We start from the raw sequence: 27580 nt of genomic DNA, 5'->3' as shown, positions 1-27580 counted from the left end.
TAAAGGTCATTTAACCCCTTCCCTAATAAAAGTTTGAATCACCCTCCTTTTCCCATAAAAAAAAATGAAACGGTGTAAAAAAAAAATAAAATAAACATATGTGGTATCGCCGCGTTTGTAAATGTCCGAACTATAAAAATCTATCATTAATTAAACCGCACGGTCAATGGCGTACGCGCAAAAAAATTCCAAAGTCAAAAAAAGCGCATTTTTGGTCACTTTTTATACCATTAAAAAATGGTCAAAAAGTCTGATCAAAACAAAAATCATACCGATAAAAACTTCAGATCACGGCGCAAAAAATTAGTCCTCATACCGCCCTGTACGTGGAAAAATAAAAAAGTTATAGGGGTCAGAAGATGACCTTTTTAAACGTATACATTTTCCTGCATGTAGTTATGATTTTTTCCAGAAGTGCGACAAAATCAAACCTATATAAGTAGGGTATCATTTTAACCGTATGGACCTACAAAATAATAAGGTGTAATTTTTACCGAAATATGCACTGTGTAGAAACGGAAGCCCCCAAAAGTTCCAAAATGGCGTTTTTTCTTCGATTTTGTCGCACAATGATTTTTTTTCCCGTTTAGTCATTTTACCCAAAAATACACGGCGAATGTCACTGCAAAGTAGAATTGTCGACGCAAAAAATAAGCCATAATATGGATTTTTAGGTGGAAAATTGAAAGGGTTATTATTTTTAAAAGGTAAGGAGGAAAAAACGAAAGTGCAAAAAAAAAAAAAAAAAAATCTGAGTCCTTAAAGGGTTAAGGGACCCCATCATGAAGCCAGTGAGAAGCACAAACAGGGCCCAACACGTCATACCAGAACCAGTCAACTAGAGGAGCTCCCATACACAACCAAACAACACGGACATACAACACAGATACCATTCCACAGAACAGCAAAAACAGTGTTAGACAGGGATTTGTTTAGGGATTGTTTACCTGTTATCTAACTAATCCAGTGCAGACCTTGACTCCTAACAAGATAATCGTATAGGGTGAGTGCAGGAGCTACTTACAATCCACCAACCCCCGCTTTCGCTCCCCAGTAAATTAAGGACAACACCCCCTGACCCTCTAACCAGGGAATTCCTAAGGGGAACTCGAACCTCGGCCCACTAGCACTCCTAGTCTACCCTCTAACTAAGAGGGGAACCGGCAGTTCAGCAGGGATATCAGTCCGGCGGCTGAGCCGCTCTAGGGGCAGCCTCCGCCCACAGCATCGCTTCCACAGGTGAAGTGAAGAATCTGGTAGTGCGGCCATCCACTGCCCTCAGGCGAGCCGGGTACAGCATGGCATAGCGATATCCTTTTGGATCGAAGTTTGGCTCTGACATCCGTAAACTGGGTGCGCTGTTTTCTTTCACTGAGAAGTCCGGGTAGAATTAAACTGCTGTCACCAAAGAGCAACTCGCCCCTAAATCCTCACTGCCCTCAGGATAGCGTCTCTGTCTTTAAAATGAAGAATCTTTGCCAGGCGATTTTCAACGTAGTCAGCTCTGTCTACAATGCCCCGAAACTGCCGCTGGAGATCCACAATTTATTGAGGTATTCTACCGTAGAAACTGCTTTCCACCTCTGGGGTGCGTTCTCTCAGCTTTTGAGTCTCATGATGTAGTATGACAAATTCCTGTTTAAGTTTGTCCACCTTAGAGATCATAGAGGTATGACAGGAGGTTAAAGTAGACAATAGTTCTGTAAAGAGAAGGTCCACGAGAGCCCCTTCATATTGCATCCGATCAGGAGAAGGAAGGGGTGACTGATCAGAAGGACGATCCACTGAGGACACAGACTGGTTAGTCAAAGCGCTGCCCGCCGCATCTTCAGACCTGGAAAACTGACACAGCTTTTAGCAGCATACTTGCCACTTTAGTAAAAAGAGGCGCCTGGACCGCAGTCACGCTGGGAGTGACCGCTAGCCTCAGAGTCCATCATCTGAAGGAACAACCTCCTCTGAGGAAGGGCGAGCTGCACCAACCCCTGACTTATTACGTTTGGACTTGCCCCTCGGGCCTCCCATATCATCACACAGACACTTATCTGGAGAAATATGAGCAACGTAAGGCACCAGAAGTTAGAAGCACCACTCGTAGCCCGCAGAGCAAGCAGTTAAGAGAGCATAAAATTTCACAGTAAAGAGAGCATCAGCGGAAGGTGAACACCAGAGGTTATCAGAGCACTTCACCAGCACTGCTTTCCCCACAAGTCCCAGCACTCCCAGCCAAAAGTAATATCAGGAAAGTCCAGCAGAGGGAGGGTTAAAGGAGCTGCAACAGATGAAACCCCAGCAAGCCCTGACGGAGTAGGGAGATCCACAATCCCAAGGGCCAGATGGGTAGGGCAAGGACAGGTGTACTCACTGCTGCAGTAATTGCAGGTAGAAAGTTCCTCTCCCCTTCCTAGCTGTCATCCCAGCCTGCGTCCTCAGCGCTGCAGCCCGTCCCGGCACCACAGGGAGCGCGGTTGCCATGGAGACCAATCAGAGACCAGGCCCGCCCATGAAGGCCAGCAATGGCGGGCCCAAAGCTCTGCAACCCCGGAGCCTCCAAGGACTTCAAGAGAGGGGGGGTACCCCCCAGCCACAGGGCAGCTCCATCGGACACCATCAGAGGCCGCCTGGTTCTCGAATGCCGCTCCTCCACAGTCCGGCTCCACCAGCCTCCTCACTAACTGTCCTCACTAAATAGTGGAGCTGAACCCACAGAATAAGATACTTCTGTGGGAGAGGGAACACCAATGTTAACCAATCGATGATGACAGATGGGTTACTGGTCGAGACACGACCGCTCGCTGATACCGGGAGCTCAGGTCTCTCGCTGCCACTCGCCCCTAGTCTGCTGTGACCTCTGCCTGATGAATTTAGGCCTCTGCCACTCCTCTGTGCACAGCCTGGCACTTCTCTGCCTGACATACTTAGTGTGTATATGAGGGGAGTACAAATACGCTCCACTATGCTTAAAACAGTATTTGTCTACAACACTAGCCGGTGAGTACTTTTTGCCTGGCCTTTGACAGTATCTAGGCCCTTAAGACTTTGACAGGAATAAAATAGTACACCACTTAGATGTACGAATGGGGTATGCACTTATGAGTGGAGGACAATGCGCTCCACTACGCTTAAAACAGTATTTGTCTACAACACCAGCAGTACAGACCAGTGCTGCAGCACACAGTCGCTGTGTACTACACCCAAAATTGCACTTGCTCCCTCAATCTCACTCCCTTCCCTATCAGTGCTTCAAGGCTGGATTTGCTCTTGAGGTGAATCGCTGCTGTAAAACTTTATTGTGCAACACAGTGCTCTCTGTCCTTCTCTGCAATAGAACACTGATGTGACTGGGAGGTGAATCGCTTCTGTAAAAATGCTTTTCTGTGCAGCACACACTGCTGTTTGTGTGTGTGTCTCTCTCTCTCTTTGCAATAAAAGGCTGAAGTGACTGGCTGCAAGATGGCTGCCGATTTATATAGGGCTGTGACATCACGGGTGGATGGCTGCTGATAGGCTGCATGTTATTCAGGGTCATCCCCCCTACCCTTGTTCCTGCCTTCCCAGGATTCCTTGCCCCATGTCCTCACATGTGGATCCGCCATTTTAGATGCCTTGGAGCCTGGAGCGCACTAAATGGAATTTAATGAAGCAATTCGTGCGATAGAATCACGCCGATATTCGCATTCGTTGCAAATCAAATTTTTCCTGAAATTGGTAACGAATTCGGATTAGCTTTCCCTAGTCTCAGATGTTGGCTATGAGGGCATACTGGGATTTGTAGTTTTAGAACATCTGAGACCACTGTTCTAAGTGACACTTTTTGTTGTGTTTTTTTGCAGCACCTTGTACTGCTGTGGGGGTCTAAATCAGTGGTCTCCAAACTATGGCCCTCCTAGTTGTTGCATAACTTCAACTCCCAGCTTGTCCGAACAGCCAACAGCTGTCTGGGGATGCTGGAAGTTATAGTTTAGTAACATCTGGGGGCCACAGTTTGGTTACCACTGATCTGTGATCCACCAGGGCTTGCATCTGCCTGCTCCTATCTTTCTTGTGGTGTAGGCTTTTTTTTGTTTTTGTTTTTCTTTCACTTTTATGGGGGCCGTGTTTGGTCTGTGCTGTGTGGCCGGACCATAACCCATGTGCAGATTTCTCTGATTGCTGATCAGTGATTTTATTACTTTATCACTTTTTTGGGTGTTTGTAGTCTAAGCACACAGTGCAGAACAGTCACTGGTGGCACGGACCACAAATGTCCACTAAAAAGTACAAAAAAATAAATAAATAAACAAGTAATGATTCACCGATCAGCAATCAGGGCAGTCTGCACACAGGCTATGTCCATCCACACAGTGCAAAACTGTCGCTGATGGCCTGGACCATCAGTTTCCCCCACCCCCCCCCAAAAAAAAAAGGTGCCAAAAAATAAATACAAAAATAACCTGCTTTATTACAGTAAAAGTAAATAAAAAAAAAAAAAAAAGTTTTCCACCCACACTTAACTACACAGTGAAAAAATAATCCTTCCAATACTTATTAGCTGCTGAATACTACAGAGGAAATTATTTTCTTTTTGGATTTCTTTTCTGTCACGACCACAGTGCTCTCTGCTGGCATCTGTCCATTTAAGGAACTGTCCAGAGCAGCATATGTTTGCGCTATGGGGATTTTCTCCTACTCTGGACAGTTCTTAAAATGGACAGAGATGTCAGCAGAGAGCACTGTGCTTGTGATGTCAGCTGAGAGCTCTATGTTCCAAAAAGCAAAATAATTTCCTCTGTAGTATTCAGCAGCTAAGTACTGGAAGGATTAAGATTTTTGAATTTACAAATCTGTTTAACTTTCTGGCACCAGTTGATTTAAAAAAAAAAAAAAAAAAGTTTTCCACCAGAGTACCTCTTTAAGGCTTAAAGTGACGGTGGTCAGGTTTGCAAAAAATGCTCTGGTCCTTAAAGGGGTATTCCAGGCAAAAACTTTTAATATATCAACTGGCTCCGGAAAGTTAAACAGATTTGTAAATTATTTCTATTAAAAAATCTTAATCCTTCCAATAGTTATTAGCTTCTGAAGTTTTCTGTCTAACTGCTCAATGATGATGTCACGTCCCGGGAGCTGTGCATGATGGGAGAATATCCCCATAGGAGCTGGACAGCTCCCGGGACGTGAGTCATCAGAAAGTAGTTTGACAGAAAACAGCAACTCAACTTCAGAAGCTAATAACTATTGGAAGGATTAAGATTTTTTAATAGAAGTAATTTACAAATCTGTTTAACTTTCCGGAGCCAGTTGATATATATATAAAAAAAAGTTTTTGCCTGGAATACCCCTTTAAGGTCAAAATGGGCTTGGTCTTTAAGGGGTTAATGCATTCCCCAATGAAGTCAATTGAAACTGAAAACCATACATATTTTTGAGTTGTTTTGCCTGTATGAACATAGACTAAGGTGCTCGTTTACACACACGTGTTGGCTGAACCTGGCAATTTCAACAGGACTGGCTTACCACCTTGTGTGCATAGGGGTTTCGAGTATTCCAATTATCTGCCATTTTGCAAAAATTAATTTCAAGCTGGAGCTGGTAAAAAAAAAAATAGAAAAAAAAAAATTGCGTTCTCCAGTTCCTCCAGCTTTAATTTGCTCCTGTTCTGTCCTGTGATCTTCTGTCTGTGCTCTAAGCAGGATTTGCAAGAAGCATTGGGGGGAGATTTATCAAAACCTGTCCAAAGGAAAAGTTGCTGAGTTGCCCATAGCAACCAATCAGATCGCTTCTTTTTTTCCAAGGCCTTTTCAAAAATGAAAGAAGCGATCTAATTGGTTGTTATGGGCAACTCGGCAACTTTTCCTCAGGACAGGTTTTGATAAATCGCCCCCTTGGAGTCCAGTCTGTCAGTGATTGGCTGAGCCAGCAGGCCCTCAAACGTGCACTCGTGTCTGTAAGGCCTCGTTCACGTTGCCGTTCGCATCAAACCCATTTAGGGACCCTAAAATGAGTAGAATGCACACATCTACTATCGGGCCCCATTGGTGCATGGGGTCCATCAGTGATCCGGTAATATTACAGGAATTTAGCGATGAAAATAATAGTGCTTGCACTATTTTTTTCTCCATTAAACTCCCGTACTTCTGGCCGGATTGCGGATGGAACTCTGAATAGGGGAGTCCAACGGCAATGTGAACGAGGCCTTACAGGAAGACTAAAGACGATCAGGTGAACAGTAGAGATGAGCGAATTTTCAGTAAATTCGATTCGTCACAAACTTCTCGGCTCGGCAGTTGATGCCTTATCCTGCATAAACTAGTTCAGCTTTCAGGTGTTTCCGTGGGCTGGAAAAGGTGGATACAGTCCTAGGAGACTTTTTCCTAGGACTGTATCCACCTTTTCCATCCCACCGGAACACCTGAAAGCTGAACTCATTTATGCAGGATAAGTCGTCAACTGCCGAGCCGAGAAGTTCGTGACGAATCGAATTTACTGTAAATTCGCTCATCTCTAGTGAACAGCACTAGGCAAGTATATTTTTGGATTATTTATTTATTTATTTTTTTAAGGGGGGAGGGGGGTTACTTTTATTTTATTTTTTTCGGCTCCAGCAGAATACAAATTTTTGCTGAATGCCACATAACCCCTTTCATATTACGTGTGTATTCTCTGTGAACTACAAAATGTACATTGTCTTCTCCCAATGCTTTATCTTTGCATACAAAGGAAATCATTTGTTACATTCACATAATTAGCTGCTCTAAATGGGATTCTGTCTTCATAAACACAGTTGACCCTATGGCTTAAAACAAACACAGTCAGTATTGTCCATGCCAGCTGATCAACAAGCACTGCCAAATATGAAGAGGAAATGTCATTTGGAAAGCTAATTGGCACAGCTGGTATATTAGGATCCCAATCATTTCTACAAACTGTGTGTGGCACCTAATTAGAACCAATACAGTGCAGCATAAAGTAGAAAAATCCTTCACTCTCTCTAGACTGAGTGTTTATCAGCTGAATGGCCTAGTTACTTACAGATCTCTCCATGCTTAGGAGGTGCTGCTGACAAACATGGAAATAAGTGGATGCATAAACAATTGTACAGCTATGTAAAGACTCATTCATATTAGTAAGCACCAGCTTTCATATTAGGTTGGTGCTTATGTCAGTCAGCTGTCTTCCTGTGTTTAAAAAAAAAAAAAAAGCTTTAGTTAGTGTCCCCCATGTAAGTTCACATCATACAGTCTTAAAGGGGTTATCCAGGAAAAAAAACTTTTTTTTATATATATCAACTGGCTCCAGAAAGTTAAACAGAAAGATACTTCTATTAATCTAATCTTAATCCTTTCAGTACTTATGAGCTTCTGAAGTTAAGGTTGTTCTTTTCTGTCTAAGTGCTCTCTGATTACACGTGTCTCGGGAAACGCCCAGTTTAGAAGAGGTTTGCTATGAGGATTTTCTTCTAATCTGGGCGGTTCCCGAGACAGGTGTCACCAGAGAGCACTTAGACAGAAAAGAACAACCTTAACTTCAGAAGCTCATAAGTACTGAAAGAATTAAGATTTTTTAATAGAAGTTATTTACAAATCTGTTTAACTTTCTGGAGCCAGTTGATATATAAAAAAAAGTACTTAAGTACTTGATAGCTAAAATTGTGATTGAAAGCACCACAGATTATGTACCTATGCTCATGGACAAGGGGACGAAACAAGTGACAATATCTACTTGTAATAGTGTCAAAATGTTTCTAGCTATGCCTAATATCTAAACATGAAACTGGTATAAATATATCTTTATTCTAATTATGACACAGCTCCATTAGCCTTCTTACCAAGACAAGGTGAAAACATTAAATCCCTTTTAAAGCAAAAACATAACACCATTAAAAAGATACACCGGTATATGCACTTACATTTAGTTTGAAATACACAAATCTAGATCATCTACTTAGCCTTTTTTTTAATATTATTATATATCTTATCTACCTGCAGCCAACAAGTTTTCTGCGTACTGTTTTTTTTATTATTGAGATTAATGTATAAACATCATGCAATAAACAGAGCTCTAATAGAGGGTGGTATAAATGATAGCCACCTACTCAATATCATGTGTCACTGCTATGTGCATGGTGATGGTAGTTTATTCGGTATGTAAACTAAGGCTATGTGCACATCTGCATTCGGGAGTTTAGTTTGGGAACTCCGCTGCAGATAAAAACAACGAAGCTGGACACATTTATGTAGTACACTGTATACCTATTTTCTTTCATAATATCAGCCCTGAAAGGGCTACTAACCCACAGGATGCACTTCAGTTATTAATCATCAATAAATGCTAAACTGAACTTTTCTTTATGTCAGGTGGTTATGTGTGTGGAAACCCATCTGATCTGACTAGTAAATGTATTCCAGTTAAAAGAGCTGAAGAGCATGTGATGGTAAGTAGATGTAGAACTGTATGTATATCTTGGGGAGATTTATGAAAACTTGTGCAGAGTAAAGAGTAAAAGTTGACCAGTTGCACATAGTAACCAATCAGATTTCTTCTTTCGTTCTTCAGAGGCATTTAAAAAATCAGAGAAAAGGTCTTATTGGTTGCTATGAGCAACTGCTCCCTTTTTCCCCTCTGCACAGGTTTTGATAAATTCCCCCATAAACTTACATTACATTGCCATAATCCTTGGATTGATAACTCTTCCTGGTTTTGTTTCACCTGTGTCTGCACTAGAATGTTAGTGGATATGGAGCAGAGAAATTTGATGCTGCATTGGACTGGTTGCTGAGCAGTGACAAACATTTTGGCATATGGTGAGTAAAAATGCATACTGAAGTTCATTAGAAATGAATAAAACTTCAGTGTTAGCAGTACCACGGACCACACCAATCTAGAACAATGCAAAAACATCGGATTACCAGATATATCATTGTTAAATACTGGCCTCATTCAGATCCACCCATATTGGGTCCTAACTGTGTCTATTAACCCCTTAACGACAATTAACGTAGATGTACGTCATGGTGACGTGGTACTTAACGCACCATGGCTTACATTTACGCTCCGCCATGACCGCGAGCACCGGAGCGGTGCTCGCATTATGTGTGGCAGGTCCCGGCTGCTATCAGCAGCCAGGGACCCGCTGGTAATGGTGGACATCCGCGATCGCGCGGATGTCCACCTTTAACCCTTCAGATCCCGTGATCAATACAGATATTTTTACAGTTAAATTCTCAGCATGAAAATTTGTAAAATTGTTGTTTTCCCTACATAAATAATATTTTATGGTAAGATAAGTTATTAGAAAGTACAAATGGTCATGCAAAAAAAACAAGCCCTCATATGCATCTGAATATGGAAATATTAGTGTTATGACTCCTGGAAGTCAAGGAGGAAAAAATGAAATTGCAAAAATAAAATTGGCTGTGTCCTTAACTGCATTTCAGAACAGGATGTTGCAAACATAGGCATTTTGGAGTTAAGAATTTGAGAGTTCTGGACATTCTTAAACTCTGCTGGAATTTCTAGGGTTTTAATTAATTTATTGTATAGTACAGCTTGAAAAAACTGCTCTAAAATATCATAAGGCGCAATATTTAAATAACTAGAAATGCCTTTAAAAATCAGAACTATTCAGATCCCATTTGGGGCGGAGTCATAGCGATGTGCAAGTTCACAAACAGAGGCCAATCTGAGCAGAGGGGTTAGATTGAACAATTGTTAGTTTGTTCAAACTCCTACAATAAATGACAAAGAAATGATCGACTTCCTGCGTTGTTAGTCAGTGCTTGTTACAGGCAACTCTTATGCCCATATAAGGCGATACATTGGGTGTTTTCCGTACATTTTTTCTTTTTACTGTTTCTTTTCTCAACAATTAATGTTCTAAAGTTGTTTAATGAGAAAGATAGATACATTAGCAAATCAAAGGCTTTTATTTAAGAAGAAATCCAGTGGGAGTTTTTTTCTCAAAGTATGGCTATTGTGTGGTATATAAAAAAAAAAACTTACATCTACTTACCTCTAGCGCTCCTGTGGAGCCACCGGTATCCTGCAGCCACTGATCTGCAGTATGACACACTGGGCCTGGGTGCTTCCGTAAACGACGTCTGCTCTGCAGCTCAGGAACACTATCGCTGTGGGAGACCAGAGCAGGACACCAGAGGCACCGCGAGAGTGCTAGAGGTAAGTAGATATACATTTTTTTTATATTTTACACAATAGCCATATTTAGAGAGAAAAAAACTTCCAGCCAGAGTTCTTCTTTAATAACAGGCAGTGTCAAGCAAGATCAAAGGGGGCTTAAAGAGAGAAACAATGCAGCCACATCATATATGCCCCTTTTAGTACATGTCAGCCTTGAGGTATGTTCATGTATGGTGGATGTGCTGTTGAACTAGGTCCATAAAAAGTGCCATACTAATGTAAATTTTTACTCTGCTTTATTCCTTTGTACTAAAAATTGTAAAATCCCCTGCAGCAAGCCGTATATACTGTGTGGATTTTTTTTGCTGGAGTATATAATGTGTTAATTTATGCTGCATGGTAGTTCGGTGCATGTGTTCCTTCTGGATTTCTGAGTAAATATTGTACATACATTCTGAGTCTTTATTGTACATACATACATGTATGTGTGTCAATATTTTTATTAGGGTAGGGTCACATGCCATATTTTGCTGCATATTTGCTGCCTCATATGTTCCTACCCATTAAAGTCAAATTAGCTGCAGAAAATATTTTGCAAAATATGGCATGTGTGACCCTATAATAAAGGAAAAGCTAAGAGGCACACATGCCCATATGCTTATAAGGATATACTGATGTAATTTAAGAAGACAGGGCCCTTTGTTATAATGTAGTTTGGTGACATAAATTTTTTCTTATGTTTTGGTTAGGGTAAAGGGTAAGGATTCTGAAAAACTTGCCACTAAGAGGACGGACGTCTTTTGTCTTGAATCTTCTAAGCCTAGACTTGGATTTGTTTGCCGATTGAAGAATGCACTTTACACTGCAATTTCAAACCTCTTTTTGGCTCTTCTTGGTAAAAAAAAATAATAATTGTTGATTGGTTACCTCAGAATTGATACTTTTTTTAAGAATGTTTAATTTTGCATGCATAAAAAAATAATACAAACAGTAGGCAAACAACCAAATAGTAGAATCCCTGTGTTTCGGGAGTGTGGTGGTGGCTGAGAAGCAACAAGATTAAAACCATATTGGAATCCTGCCACCAGAATCTACAAAACAGGTCGTGATAAACCTCCCCCTATGTTGTACTATTATTCCTTTTAAATATTTTTATGAAAGACATCACGACTGGGCATTACCATTCACCTTGTGTCCCTACACTGGCTAGTATCATCAGAGGGTAAGAGCACCCCCCCAGCTGATTAGTATTGATCACATCATCTGCTGAATCAATGGCGGGCATCAGCATTGTCTAACATACTTGGGATATAGGTAAGTTAAAGGGGTTATCCAGTGAAAGACAACGTATCCCTTATCCACAGGATAGGAACAAGTGTCTGATCTGCTGAGACCCCTTCCGATCTCCTGAATGGCTCTGAGAGAAGTGCGTGCTGCAGATGTAAGTGCTTACAGAAAGCCAGGGTCTCATTCAGGAGGTATGGGATAAGTTGTGGATAAGGAATATGTTGTCTTTCACTGGAAATCTCCTTTTAATGTGTGATTTTAATAGGGTCTTTAATTTGTTAACCCCTTTGAACACAACAACTGATATGTCAGCACTGTATAAGCAAAATGAAATACACATTTGTAGTAATTCTAAAAAGGAATACTCCGGTGGAAAACTTTTATTTTTTTTTAAACTGGTGCCAGAAAGTTAAACAGATTTGTAAATTACTTCTATTAAAAAATCTTAATCCTTCCAGTACTTATCAGCTTCTGAATATTACAAAGGAAATTATTTTCTTTTTGGAACACAGTGCTCTCTGCTGACATCATGAGCACAGTGCTCTCTGCTGACTTCACGACCACAGTGCTCTCTGCTGACATCTCTGGCCATTTTAAGAACTGTCCAGAGTAGGAGAAAATCCCCATAGCAAACATATGCTGCTCTGGACAGTTCCTAAAATGGACAGAGATGTCAGCAGAGAGCACTGTGCTCATGATGTCAGCAGAGAGCTCTGTGTTCCAAAAAGAAAATAATTTCCTTCGCGCACCACGACATACATTTAAGTCCTGTGTATGACCATGAGCATCGGAGCGGTGATCGCGTCATAAAAGGCAGGTTCCGGCTGCTATCACCAGCCGGGGACCCACCGGTAATGGCCGACATCCGCGATCACGCGGATGTCCGCCATTAACCCCTCAGATGCCGTGATCAGTACAGGTGACGGAATCTGCGGCAATGCGCATGTTAAATTAGATGATCGGATTGCCTGCAGCGCTGCCGCAGTGATCTGATCATCTGTAATGGCAGACAGAGGTCCCCTCACCTGCCTCCGTCCATCTCCCTCCATCTCCTGCTCTGGTCTGAGATCAAGCAGACCAGAGCAGAAGATAGCCGAAAATACTGATCAGTGTTATGTCCTATGCGTAGCACTGAACAGGATTAGCAATCGAATGATTGCTATAGATAGTCCCCTTTGGGGACATAAAGTGTAAAAAAAAATAATAAGTGAAAAATCCCCTCCCCCAATAAAAATGAAAATTGTCAGTTTTTCCCATTTTTACCCCCAAAAAGCGTAATTTTTTTGTATAAACATATTTGGTATTGCTGCGTGCGTAAATGTCCAAACTATCAAAATATGTTAATGATCCTGTACGGTGAACGGTGTAAACGTAAAAAATAAAAGTCCAAAATGCTGCTTTTTTTCACATTTTATTCCCCAAAAAATTAATAAATTATCTAAAAGTTTTATCTATCCAAATGTGGTATCAATAAAAAGTACAGATGACAGTGCAAAAAATGAGCCCTCACACCGCCCCATATACGGACAAATGAAAAAGTTATAGGTCGTCAAAATAGGACGATTTTAGATTACTGATTTTGTACAAAAAGTTTTAGATTATTTTTTAAGCGGTAGAAAAATATAAAAGTTTCTAGCCATGGGTATCCTTTTATTCGTATTGACCCACAGAATAAAGAGCATATGTCATTTTACCGTAAAGTGTACAGTGTGAAAACGAAACCCTCCAAAATGTGCAAAATTGTGGTTTTCATTAAAATTTCCTCCCTAAAAAAATATTATTCGGGTTCGCCGTACATTTTATGGTAAAATGAGAGGTTTCATTACAAAGTACAATTTGTGACACAAAAAAAAGCCCTTATATGGGTCTGTACATGGAAATATATGAGTTATGGATTTTAGAAGGCGAGGAGGAAAAAAACGAAAACGCAAAAATAAAATTGGCCTGGTCCTTAAGGTCAAAATGGGCTTTGTCCTTATGGGGTTAAGGGTTCTATTAAAAGGCGTACCCGCTTTAATTTTCCAACAATATGGCTGTGTGACACTTAACATTCCTCCTATTACAGATTCTTTCAATTAAATCAGTGTTAGAAATAACAACGCAATTCCTAATTAATCTGCTTATGTGGTAGTTTCATGGGGAAAATGACTTTTCTTTTGCATTTTTCCACTGGCTCATAAAGTGAGTTTGTATAGATAAGGGCAATTCAATATTATAATGTAATTAAATGTATTTTTCTCATTGGATTACATCTTAATTCCTTTTACCAGGTATCTTCATGCTTTGGATATTATTGATTTTTTTGAGATATCATTGGCAAAGGTTGGAAGAAGAGGAGAAGCAGATGTTTGCAATGGTAGAGAAAATCATTGGTATGCTATATTTTTGTATACAATTCACTAACCCTTGTAGTGAACTGCTGTTAATTCTGAAAATGTTAGAAATTGGACTGAATATTTATTCAAAAAAATGCTCATACATATTCTTATTTGACTTTTTAAGATGTTGTGAAACACCATTACAAGGATTGGACTTCAGGAATAGAGCAGAATCCATATATTGGTATCCTGCATGTGAGAGATTCATTGATAATGCCTCAAGACAGGTGAGCAGTGACCTATATGAAGCCTTCAATCTTTATGAACATCAGTACATGATAAAACTGTCTCCCTTCTATATGGGTTATCAATTCTGCCAGGTACATACACAACTATAATAATATAGATAACTTGCTAGGTATAATGTATAGCTTAACCCTTTAAGGACATTGTATGTACTTCATAATAATAATAATAATAAGTTAATAATTTTATTTTATATAACGCCAACAATATTAAACACTAACTATTCAAACAGAAGGAGTGAGGGCCCTGCTCGTGAGAGCTTACAGACTACGAGGAATGGGGTAGAGACAGAAGGCATAAAGGGCTTTTATTGATACAATGGTCCAGCCATGTTTTATAAATAAAAAAAGGTTACATACAGGAGGAATGAACAAGTAGAGAAGAAATATATATCGCACTCACCAGTCCAGAAAACCAAAAAGCAGCTTTATTCTGGAACTAGCACGGCACCAGAAAACAAAAACGGCGGCACCACTGCGGATACAACTGAAGACACACTGCTAGGACTAACTGCTACTGACCCGGTTCCCATTGTAGATAGAAATCATAATGAGGAATGAACAACTAGAGAAGATAGATATCACACTCACCGGTCCTGAAAACCAAAAAGCAGCTTTATTCTGGAACTAGCACGGCAGCAAGCATCATGCAGTTAACATTCCAATACAGCTTAGGGTCAGGGAAGTGGGCGAGGTGAACAAGGTGTGGGGCGTGTGCAGCAGGGAAACGAATCGTTTCACGTCATAGGTGACGCTTCATCCGGCCTCTCTGAGGGGGAAGTTCCTGGGTTTATATACATGTGCAATAGTGGACAAATCCCTTAGCAACAGAAAAAAAACTATTTGTGTATAAAATATGCAAGAAAAAACAATACATAATTTCAATGCAAAATTTAAAGAATAAACAAATACAGGGAAAAACGCCAGAACAAGACGTGCAATAACCAAAAAAGGTACATTTTCTACAAAAACTGGGAAAAGTTGCTGTGCTCGTTAAGTCCAAGAGCTCCAGTGGCATCCAAACGGATGATCCACTTGGCATTTTGCTGTCACAAAGGAGTGTCGCCATCTGTCCCAGTCCTAGAAAAAATTCTTTCAAGACCCATACATTTTTATTCAGCAGGGCTACTGCCATGACTTTCTTTTATATGGGAAATGAAGCGCGTTGCTCCCTTCTCTGCCCTAAGGGAATAAAAATGTTCTCGAATGCAGTGAAAAAGGGGTCTTTTAGTTTTCCCCACATAGAATCTCCCACATGGACAATAAATACAGTAGACTATGTGGGTACTCCTGCAAGTAATGGATTGGTGAACTTCGACCTCATATCCTCCCACTCGGAAATTTTGTTTACCTAAATTATGCTGACAAAAAGAACAGCTCTTTCAAGGGAAATGTAACCAATTCATGGATTTCTTTGCAGACTAATAGTTTTTTCTTGATGTAATTGCCTATTGTTACTGTTTTTTTGAATGTGATAATTGGTTTATGTATTGCGACAGAATTTAAGTCAGCATCATTTTCAATCATAAACCAACATCTATGTATAGAATTTTTGATGATCTGATTGAGAGGTATATTTCTAAACACGAACATAAACCTTTTCTGCCTGTTATGTTCTTTACGCCTACGGCTCTTACTGGTGTGTAGGGAGTTCCTATAGAGCTTCTTAGCTCTATCCAGGGCTGCATCAATAAGTCACGGGATAACCTCTCTGAATCATACAGGATGGAGTTTTTTACATGTGGTAAATGTGAACTTCTTGAAGTGAATGTGAAATTCTTAGCCATTTCTCTCCTGTAGCCAGATGTAGATATGTTGTCATTGGCTACGTCAATACTCACGTCGAGAAAATCGAGGTGAGCATCGCCGAAATGGCTAGTGAAGAACATGTTTGCGTGATTAAGATTGATGTAAGAAACAAAGGCATCGAACTCTTCTCTAGTGCCCTCCCATATCCCAAGCACTTCATGCACATACTGGAGATATAATTTTATGTGACGTGTTAATGCGTTGGCACTAGAGAAGATCAGCTGGCTCTCCAACACTGCTAAAAATACATTTGCATAAGTACAAGACACGGGGGACCCCATGGCCGTCCCCCGTGTCTGCCTATACCATTGTGTTTCATACATGAAAAAATTATCCAAAATAAATTTTAAAGATGCAGAGACAAAACATACTAATGATTCAGACTTATCAGGGAAAGAAAGTCGCCCATTGCCTGCACACCCGCATCATGGGGGATGCGGGTGTACAGGCTTTCAATGTCTATCGACACTAGATGGAATGCGTCCTGCCACACGAACCCATCCAGCACCATCATGAAATCATTTGTATCATGTAAGAAAGAGGGAATTCCCGGGAAGAGAGGGGAAAACTCCTTTCTAGATAGCTGGAAAGGTATTGAGCCGCTGAGCCGATCCTCGCGATGATCGGTCGCCCAGGGGGTTGGCTAAGCAACTTATGCACTTTCGATGACATATACCATTTCGCAGGGACTGGATTTTTTGGGAAGGAGGCGCTCGGCTGTCTCGCTTCTGCTAATATTCCCGTCTCCACGCTGGTTCTGGAAAAGAGCACAATCTATCAAGAACTTGTTTGGTGGGATCACTAATACACCTTTCATAAGTTTCAGCATTGGAGAGGTGATTATTGACCTCCCAATCGTGGTCAGCTTTTGGCCACAGGCCACGGCTCCACCTTTATCAGATTTACACACGATTACCAGCTAGCTAGCCAGTCCAATGCATTTCTTTCAGTATGGGTTAAGTTAGGAGTGGACTTGGGGTATATTAAAGAGTTAACATCATATGCCTTCTGAAGTAAATCTAACGAGCTTCCAACAGGAACAGGAGGACTAAAGCTTGAATGGTTAACCCCTAGAAAAAAGATGAAGGGTCATCTTGTGCCGGGGCACTGGCCCTTCCTCTTGTAGCTCATTGAGGGTTAAAACACATAATTCCTCCTCCTTACTGAACTCCTGAACCATTCTAAATCCCAAAGTACTAATCTTACAAGTAACTTCTCCTTGCCTTGTAACCTGGGTACAAGTGGGCTTTTTAACTCTGGCAAAAAACTTCCGTGGATTTATTTTTCTAATAGATTCATAAAAATCTACTTCAAAGTGCTCCAACAAAAAGCCCTCATTGAACTCGTAGTTAAGTCCTTTAGACAAGGCTCTGGTGCAGTCTGATGAAAGAGTCGGTGAGGTCAAATGTATCACATTATCTATGGTTAAGTCCTGCGCCAGGTCACCGAATTTCTCTTCTTTCCTTTCTTCTAGCTGTCTGTTCTTCCTCCGACGACCTCTACTTTTTCTCCTCCTAAAGGGAATGGACCTTTTCTATTCACTGTTGTATTGGGACCATATCATCCTAGAGGTGATTCTTCACCTGGATGATGATTCCCTCTGTTGGCACTAGATGTGCTCGGTCGATTAGCATCCTGATCATCAGACACACTACCCTCTGATTCTGTAGTGAAGAAGTCAGTGGTGGATTTAGGCTTCCTCTTAAAATTAGATGGAGCAGGATTTTTGAACTTCGTCCATGTAAACTCAAGATGGTGCTCATAATCGTTCTTGCCACGCACACATTTTTATTTTATCTCTAATTTCTGTTTGTACATGTAGCAGTCTTTTTTCCAAGGTCTTAACAAAGAGAGACAGTGACTTTTCATTCGGGGTGCGAGAGCGCAACTCCAATTTAGCTTTTGCAGAGATCAGCAGCGATAATTTAATAATCTCTCTGGTTCTTAGCTAAAACAGTCCTCAAAAGATTCATGGAATTAACCAAATGTGTTTCATGCCATTCCTTCATAAATATAGAATCCTCTTGAAATTGTGACGGAGCTTTGAAAAATCGTAAGCCCCGAGGTGCTCGGTTACATTCAAGATAGGTGGACAAAGAGTTAATAGTCCAAAAGACCTTAATTTCTTTCTCAGCAAGAGAATAAATGCAGTGCCCCAGAGATTTGATATTGAGCAACTGTAGTTCATCCTTATTACTGCACATCAGGAAAAACGCACCTGCATCCACTCGCCCTGCTGTTAACGCAGAGTCCATACTTGCTAGTGTGATCAGTGTCTATAGATCATTCCACTGCAGGTGGGTCTTGTGTGCTCGTAGCCTCGGAATGTAAGTCCATATTGATAGATGTCCCTTAGGACAGAGAAGGGAGCAACACTCTTCATTTCCCACATAAAAGAAAGTCATGGTAGTAGCCCTGCTGAATTAAAATGTATGGGTCTTGAAATAATTTTTTCTAGGATTGAGACAGATCGCGACGCTCATTTGTTACAGCAAGAGGCCAAGTGGATCATCCTTTTGGATGCCACTGGATCTCTTGGACTTAACGAACGTGCAGCGTTTTTATAGAAAATGTACCTTTTTTGGTTATTGCGCGGCTTTTTCTGGCAGTTCTCCCTGTATTTGTTTATTCTTTTAATTATGCATTGAAATTATGTATTGTTTTTTCTTGCATATTTTATACACAAATAGTTTTTTTTTCTGTTGCTAAGGGATTTTTCCACTATTGCACATGTATATAAACCCAAGGAACTTCCCCCTCAGAGAGGCCGGATGAAGAGTCACCTATGACGTGAAACGATTCGTTGCCCTTCTGCACACGCCCCACACCTTGTTCACCTTGCCCACTTCCCTGACCCTAAGCTGTATTGGAATGTTACCTGCATGATGCTTGCTGCCGTGCTAGTTCCAGAATAAAGCTGCTTTTTGGTTTTCTCGACCGGTCAGTGCGATATCTATCTTCTCTAGTTGTTCATTCCTCATTATGATTTCTATCTACAATGGGAACCGGGTCAGCAGCAGATAGTCCTAGCAGTGTGTCTTCAGTTTTATCCGCAGTGGTGCCGCCGTTTTTGTTTTCTTTTGTTTGCCGACGTTACATACAGGAGAGTGAACCTAATCTCTGAAGGTCTAAAGTACATAGAGAATAGGGGAATACTGTCGAATTTGAAGCTTTTGATATCTTTTAGACCTAGAGGTTTAAAAAGGGGCAAAGTGGTAGTAGTGGAAGCCAATTAGGGGATGTTATAGGCCTGATTGAAGAGATGTGTCTTTAGGGCACATTTAAAACTGTGGGAGACGAGAGTGAGAGGTTCGGCTTATAGAAGATTTTAGTGTTAGATCACTAGCAGAGCGGAGAGAGCGTGCTGAATGGTAGACCGAGATAAGAGAGGAGATGCAGCATTGTGGAGAGCTTTGTATGTGAGACTGAGGATTTTGTACTGTATTCTGGGCTGAATGGGTAATCGGTGTCGTACTGGCACAGGGGGGAGGCATCATGTAATGGCTGGAGAAAAAGAGGAGTCTGGCTGAGGCATTGAGGATGCACTGGAGAGGGGAGAGTTTAGAAAAGGGAAGGCCTATTAGTAAAGGGTTACAATAGTCAAGGCAGGAGTGAATTAAAGCAATATTGAGAGTTTAAGCAGTTTCAATAGTGAGAAACAAGCGGTTTCTGGAGATGTTTTTGAGGTGCAGGTGATAAGAAAGTGAAAGGGACTGAATATAGGGAGTGAAGGACAGATTAGAGTCTAGTATAACTCCAAGACAGCGAGCTTGCTGCTATGGAGTTATAGTAGTGCCACATACAGAAATTGAAATGTCAGGTTTAGGTTCATCAATTGATGGGGAAAATACAAGAAGTTCTGTTTTTAGAAAGATTTAGTTTGATAGGAGGACATGATGTTTGAGACAGCCACTGGTATTTTGAAGGAGTGCAGGGGTGATGTCGGAAGAAGAGGTATAGAGTTGGGTGTCATCAGCATAGAGGTGGTACTGGAAGCCAAATCTACTGATTGTTTTTCCAATGGGGGATGTGTAGAGAGAAAAGAGTAGAGGACCTAGGACTGATCCCTGGGTGAACCCAACAGCAAGGGGAAAAGGAGATGTAGAGCCAGAAAAAGAGACACTAAAGGAGCGGCCAGAAAGATGAGAGGAAAACCCAGGCGAGAGCAGAGTCCTTAAGACCGATGGAGTGGAGACTACTAAGGAGGAGTTGGCGATCCACAATGTCAAAAGCCGCAGAGAGGTCCAATAGAATCAATGGAGAGAAATTGTCATTAGATTTGTCAGAAGATCATTAGTGACTTTGGTTAGGGATGTTTCTGTGGAGTGTAGGGAATGGAAACCAGACTGTAAGGGCTCAAGGAGTAAGTTCTCAGAGAGAAAGCAGATTAGGCGGGAATAGACCAAGCGTTCCAGGCGATTGGAGATGGGTCCAGATATGTTTTTTTCAGTGACAGGGTTATGATAGATGTTTAGAAGAGGAGGGAAAGATACCAAAGGAGATGGAGAGGTTAAACATTTTAGTTAGGTGACAGGTGATAACAGGGGAGAGAGAATGGATAAGGTGTGAGGGGATAGGGTCACTAGAGCAGGTAGTGGGGTGGGAGGATGAGAGGAGCCAGGAAAGTTCATCGTCACTTACTGGCTCAAAAACTAAGAGTGATGAAGAGGAAATGTGGCCGGGGACTGGGAGATTTCATTATGAATGTCAACAATTTTAGTTTTAAAGTATTTGGCCAGGTCTTCAGCACAGAGATAAGTAATTGGTGTCTGTACTTTTGGCCTAAAGAGAGAGTTGAATGTGTTGAAAAGTTGTTTTGGGTTGTCAAACAGAGAGGAGATGAGGGAGGTGAAATACAGTCATGGCGGTAAATGTTGGCACCCTGGAAATTTTTCAAGAAAATGAAGTATTTCTCACAGAAAATAATTGCAGTAACACATGTTTTGCTATTCGCATGTTTATTCCCTTTGTGTGTATTGGAACTAAACCAAAAAAGGAGGAAAAAAAGCAAATTGGACATAATGTTACACCAAACTCCAAAAATGGGCTAGACAAAATTATTGGCACCCTTGACTAAACCCCTTGGTGACCGAGCCCATTTTGACCCTAAGGACCAGAGCATTTTTTGCTCATCTGACCACTGTCACTTTAACCCCTTAAGGACGCAGGACGTAAATGTACGTCCTGGTGCGGTGGTACTTAACGCACCAGGATGTACATTTACGTCCTGTACATAACCGCGGGCATCGGAGCGATCCCCGTGTCATGCGCGGCTGATCCCGGCTGCTGATCGCAGCCAGGGACCTGCCGGCAATGGCCGACGCCCGCGATCTCGTGGGCGTCGGCCATTAACCCCTCAGATGCCGGGATCAATACAGATCCCGGCATCTGCGGCAGTACGCGATTTCAATGAATGATCTGTTCGCCCGCTGCGCTGCTGCGGGGATCCGATCATTCAGAACGCCGCACGGAGGTCCCCTCACCTGCCTCTGTCCGGCTCCCGGCATCTTCTGCTCTGGTCTGAGATTGAGCAAACCAGAGCAGAAGATGACCAATAACAATGATCTGTTCTATGTCCTATACATAGAACAGATCAGTATTAGCAATCATGGTCCCTATGGGGACTATTCAAGTGTAAAATAATGTAAAATTAAAAGTAAAAAAAAAAGTGAAAAATCCCCTCCCCCAATAAAAAAGTAAAACATCCGTTTTTTCCTATTTTACACCCAAAAGCGTAAAAAATAAATTTAATAGACATATTTGGTATCGCCGCGTGCGTAAATGTCCGAACTATTAAAATAAAATGTTAATGATCCCGTACGGTGAACGGCGTGAACGTAAAAAAAAAGTCCAAAATTGCTACTTTTTTAATACATTTTATTAAAAAAATTATAAATGTATTAAAAGTTTTTTATATGCAAATGTCTTATCAAAAAAAAGTACAGATCATGGCGCAAAAAATGAGCCCTCATACCGCCACTTATACGGAAAAATGAAAAAGTTATAGGTCATCAAAATAAAGGGATTATAAACGTACTAATTTGGTTAAAAAGTTTGTGATTTTTTTTAAGCACAACAATAATATAAAAGTAAGTAATTATGGGTATCATTTTAATCGTATTGACCCTCAGAATAAAGAACACATGTCATTTTTACCGTAAATTGTACGGCGTGAAAACGAAACCTTCCATAATTAGCAAAAAAGTGTTTGTTGGTTGCGCCATACATTTTATGATATAACGAGTGATGTCATTACAAAGGACAACTGATCATTCAAAAAACAAGCCCTCATACTAGTCTGGCGATGAAAATATAAAAGAGTTATGATTTTTAGAAGGCGAGGAGGAAAAAACGAAAACGTAAGAATTAAAGTCCTTAAGGCCAAAATGGGCTGAGTCCTTAAGGGATTAAGCATTAATAAATCTGGAATGCTTGTACTTATGAATTTGATTCAGAGAGAGTTTTTTTCGTGACATATTATACTTTATGTTAGTGGTAAATTTCCGTCATTACTTGCATCATTTCTTGGTGAAAAATTCCCAAATTTCATGAAAAATTTGAAAATTTAGCATTTTTATAAATTTGAAGCTCTCTGCTTGTAAGGAAAATAGTCATACCAAATAAATTATATGTTGATTCACATATACAATATGTCTACTTTATGTTGGCATCATTAAGTTGACATATTTAACTTTTTGAAGACATCAGAGGGCTTCAAAGTTCAGCAGCAATTTTCCAATTTTTCCAATTAACTCCAAAATCAGAATTTTTCAGGGACCAGTTCCGTTTTGAACACGCTCCGGGGACTGATTACAAACGGGGTGCCGCGTGCAAGATCCCGGGGGTCCCCAGCAGCGGGACTCCCGCGATCAGGCATCTTATCCCCTATCCTTTGGATAGGGGATAAGATGTCTAAGCACCGGAGAACCCCTTTTAACATCAAACAGGTGTTTGACGAATTTTCAATAAAGTTGGACGTGAAAATGAAAAAATTAAATTTTTTTCACTAAAATGCTTTTTACCCCGATTTTTTCATTTTCACAATGGGTAATAGGTGAAAATGTCCCAAAAAATTTGAAACACCATTTCTCTCGAGTAAGCAAATTTTGCTGAAATGTATTTTGCAGGGCCTGTCTAATTTAGAAAGCTCCCATGGTGGCAGAACAGCGCCATGTGCATTTGAGACCTAAATTAGGGATTTTCATAGGTATGTACCCGGATGCAAGCGTTACACTTGCCTCCTCCACCAAAAATACTGTACGTCAGTTTTCCTGAAAACAGGGTGCTTCCAGCTGTTGAAAAACTCCCAACATGCCTGGACAGTCAATGGCTGTCTGGCAATACTGGGAGTTGTTCTTTTGCAGCAGCTGGAGGCTCTGTTTTGGAAAAATTGACGTACAAGATGTTTTTAATTTTTTTGGGGTGGCGGGGGGACGACAGTGTAAGGGTATAATGTATATGTAATGTTTTACTCTTTATTTAGTGTAGTGTTTTTTGGGTACATTCACACAGGGGGGGTTTACAGTGAGTTTCCCGCCGCAGCGGAAAATTGTCCGCATCTCAAACTTGAAGTGTGAAACTTGCTGTAAACCCCCCATCCATGTGAATGTAGCCTGTACATTCACATTGGGGGGGGAGGGGGCAAAACTACAACTCCCAGCATGCACTGACAGACCGTGAATGCTGGGAGTTGCAGTTATGCAACAGCAAGGATTAAAAACCACTGAGTTAGGTAACAGACTACCGCAGTGTTTCCGGACCCATGTGCCTCCGGCTGTTGCAAAACTAAAACTCCCAGCATGCATGGCCTGTCAGTGCATGCTGGGAGTTATAGTTTTGCAACAGCAGAAGGCACACGTGTTGGGAAACACTGAGTTAGGAAACAGACAATGTTTCCCAACCTGTGTGCCTCCAGTTGTTGCAATACTACAACTCCAACTCTTAGCATGCCCATACAGCCGAAGGACATGTTGGGAGTTGTAGTTATGCAACAACTGGGGGAGAACAGTTTGGAGACCCCTATGTAGTGGTCTCCAAACTGTAGCCCTCCAGATGTTGCAAAAGTTCAACTCCAAGCATGCCCAGACTTCCCAGGCATGCTGGGAGTTGTAGTTCAGCAACATCTGAAACTCCTAAATACAGCTGTGAAGATCACTTTATGGCGATCTTCACAGCTGCATCTGACACTGACTCCGCCACAACTTGCCTGCTGTCTCCTGTCAGCTGCCGGTCCTGGTCCCTAGTTCCCCGCACCGTGATCGTCGATAACTGCTGCCGCACCATCACCGCCATCTATCGCCCGCTCTGCCCCGAAAACCAGGCAGAGCGGTGGAAATTTACTTTCACCCCTGCCCTGCGATTCGCCGATCAGTCCTTACCAGCCAATTGCAGGGGATAGGAGGAGGTGGCTCTGACAGTTCAGATCATCCCTATTTTCCGGGTTATCGGGTCATCAGAGACCCGATCAGCCCGGAATCGCTGCAAATCGCCGATCTGAATTGATCAGCGATTTGCGATGATCACCGACATGGGGGGGGTTCTCAGGATCCCCCAGGCATTTGCACGGGGATGCCTGCTGAATGATTTCAGCAGGCATCCCGGTCCGATCCCTGTTTGGCTAGTGGCGGGGATCGAAATTCCCATGGGCGTAAAGGTACGCCCTTGGTCCTTAAGTACCAGGGCGCAAGGGCGTACCCATACGCCCGTGGTCCCCAACAGGTTAATATTTGATTGCACACCCTTTGGAAAAAATAACTGAAATCAGTCGCTTCCTAAAACCATCAATAAGCTTCTTACACCTCTCAGCCGGATTGTTGGACCACTCTTCCTTTGCCAACTGCTGCAGGTCTCTCTTATTGGAAGTGTGCCTTTTCCCAACAGCAATTTTTAGATCTCTCTACAGGTGTTCAATAGGATTTAGACCTGGACTCAATGCTGGCCCCTTCAGAACTCTCCAGCGCTTTGTTGCCATGCATTTTTGGGTGCTGTTTGATGTATGTTTGGGGTCATTGTCCTGCTGGAAGACCCAAGATCTCGGATGCAAACTCCGCTTTCTGACACTAGGCTGGACAGTGTGACCCAAAATCCATTGGTAATCCTCAGATTTCATGAAGCCTTGCACACATTCAACCCCAAAACATCATTGAACTTCCACCATATTTCATTATAGGTACTGTGTTCTTTTCTTTGTAGGCCTCATTCCGTTTTTGGTAAACAGTAGAATGATGTGCTTTACCAAAAAGCCCTATCTTCGTCTCATCTGTCCACAAGAAGTTTTTCCAGAAGGATTTTGGCTTACTGAAGTTAATTTTGGCAAAATGTAGTCTTGCTTTTTTTTTTATGTCTGTGTCAGCAGTGGGGTCCTCCTGGGTCTCCTGCCTTAGCGTTTTATTTAATTTAAATGTCGACGGATAGTTCGCGCTGGCACTGATGCCCCCTGAGCCTGCAGGACAGCTTGAATATCTTTGGAACTTGTGTGAGGCTGCTTATCCACCATCCGGACTATCCTGCGTTGGTACCTTTTATCAACTTTTTCTCTTCCGTCCACGCCCTGGGAGATTAGCTACAGTGCCATGGGTTACAAACTACTTGATAATGTTGTGCACTGTGGACAAAGGCAAATCTAGATCTCTGGAGATGGACTTGTAACCTTGAGATTGCTGATATTTTTCCACAATTTTGGTTCTCAAGTCCTCAGACAGTTCTCTTCTACTATTTCTGTTGTCCAGGCTTAGTGTGGCACAGACAAAAGACACAATGCAAAGACTAAGTGAACTTATCTCCTTTTTATCTGATTTCAGGTGTTATTTTTATATTGCCCACACCTGTTACTTGCCTCAGGTGAGTTTAAAGGAGCAACACATGCTTGAAACAATATTAGTTTTTCCACAACTTTGAAAGGGTGCCAATAATTTTTTGTCCAGACCATTTTTGGAGTTTGGTGGGACATTATGTCAAATTAGATTTTTTTTCACTCCCTTTTTTGGTTTAGTTCCAATACACACAAAGGGAATAAACATGCGAATAGCAAAACATGTGTTACTCCAATCCTTTTCTGTGAGAAATACTTGATTTTCTAGGACAATTTCAGGGGTGCCAACATTTACGGCCATGACTGTATGTTTGTTTGGCAAGATGAAGAGCCAAGTAATAGGATTTTAGCATGAATTTATAGTGCAGATAGTCTGATGAAGTCTTAGTTTTCCTCCACAGATGTTCCGCACACCTAGAGCACCACCTGAGAAAGCAGGTTGTTAGTGTGTGCCAGGGTTGCTGCTATCTTTGTCAGGAGGAAATTGGAGACAGTGAAGATTGTAGAGTGTCTATAAGTTGATTTGTGTTAATGGCATGTAGGTTTCTGTAAGTGTATTAAGTTGGAGTGTCCGGAAGAGGATAAGAGTTTTTGATAGCGAAGGAGAGGAGGTTGTGGTCAGAAAGCTCAGAAGGAGAATTAGTCAATTTAGAGACAGAGCAAAGTCTAGAGAAGATCAAGTCCTGCTTATTCCCTTCCTTGTGTGTGGGAGAGTCAGTAAGCTGTGAAAGGCCAAAGGAAGACGTTAAAGATAGAAGCAGAGTGGCAGATGAGGCAATTTGGGTATCAATAGGGATATTAAAATCACCCACGATGAGTGTAGATGTTTCTGAGGAAAGGAAGTGAGGGAGCCAGGTAGTGAAATGATCAAGAAACATTGAAGGAGAACCAGGAGGTTGATAGATGGCCGCCACTTTGAGAGAAGATGGACGTCTGAGGGTGTGGACCTCATATGAGGGAAATATGAGTGAGGGTAATGGAGGAATAATGACCTGAAAAGTTAATTGTGGGAAGAGAAGCACCCCAACTCCTCCACCATGCTTGGTGTCAGATCTGGGGGTATGGGAAAAGTGAAGGTCACCGTAAGTTAGAGCAGCGGGTGGAAAGCTGTGTTGGAAGGTTGTAGCCAAGTTTCTGTAAGAGCCAACAGGTTATGAGAATTAGTGATAAATAAGTCATGAATCTGAGTGAGTTTGTTGCACACAACAAAGCCATGCACTTAGTCAATGACAACTGCAATACCGTTTTTCTCTGTCGCTAACCCCTTAATAGCGATTGATCTTAAAGGGGTACTCCGCCCCTAGACATCTTATCTCCCATCCAAAGGATAGGGGATAAGATGTCAAATCGCTGCGGTCCCGCTGCTGGGGACCCACGGGATCCCCGCTGCGGCACTGCGCTATCATTACAGCACAGAGCGAGTTCACTCTGCACGTAATGACGGGCAGTAGAGGGGCCGGAGCATCGTTACGTCACGGCTCCGCCCCTCGTGACGTCACGGCCCGCCCCTTTCAATACAAGTCTATGGGAGGGGGCGTGGCTGTCATCACGCCCCCTGCCATAGACTTGCATTAAGGGGAAGGGCCGTGATGTCATGAGGGGCGGAGCCATGACGTCACCCTGCTCCGTCCCCTGTACCGCCCGTTATTACGCACAGAGCGAACTCGCTCTGTGCTTTAATGATAGCGCGGTGCCGCTGCGGGTATCCCGTGGGTCCCCAGCAGCGGGACCGCAGCGATCTGACATCTTATCCCCTATCCTTTGGATAGGGGATAAGATGTCTAGGGGCGGAGTACCCCTTTAAGCATTATGCACTTAGGCGCCATAATCACTGTCCTCCTTACCGATTGGAACCCCTGCAACATGTATGTGGGGGTTTGATTTTTTGCCTTGTTTGCCTGCAGGAGGTCTTCTCACCTGCTTCAGGTTAGTCCCGG

At 42.0% G+C, this 27580-nt stretch overlaps 1 protein-coding gene across 4 annotated transcripts in view; it reads left to right on the top strand.

The window, feature by feature from the left end:
• LEMD2 (LEM domain nuclear envelope protein 2) overlaps window positions 1–27580 on the top strand; it is a 79616-nt gene that overhangs the window by 40459 nt on the left and 11577 nt on the right. For all 4 annotated transcript variants that reach the window (XM_056557566.1, XM_056557564.1, XM_056557567.1 and 1 more), the window contains 5 exons: window positions 8334–8410; window positions 8701–8780; window positions 10863–11008; window positions 13671–13772; window positions 13903–14005. In XM_056557566.1, the coding sequence (XP_056413541.1) occupies window positions 8334–8410; window positions 8701–8780; window positions 10863–11008; window positions 13671–13772; window positions 13903–14005 (508 nt within the window). The remainder of the gene's footprint in view (window positions 1–8333; window positions 8411–8700; window positions 8781–10862; window positions 11009–13670; window positions 13773–13902; window positions 14006–27580) is intronic.

This window comes from Hyla sarda, chromosome 2 (assembly GCF_029499605.1).
Source record: "Hyla sarda isolate aHylSar1 chromosome 2, aHylSar1.hap1, whole genome shotgun sequence".
NCBI lineage: Eukaryota > Metazoa > Chordata > Amphibia > Anura > Hylidae > Hyla > Hyla sarda.
The sequence above is the reverse complement of the archived record's forward strand: the minus strand, read 5'-3'. Positions and strand labels throughout refer to the sequence as shown.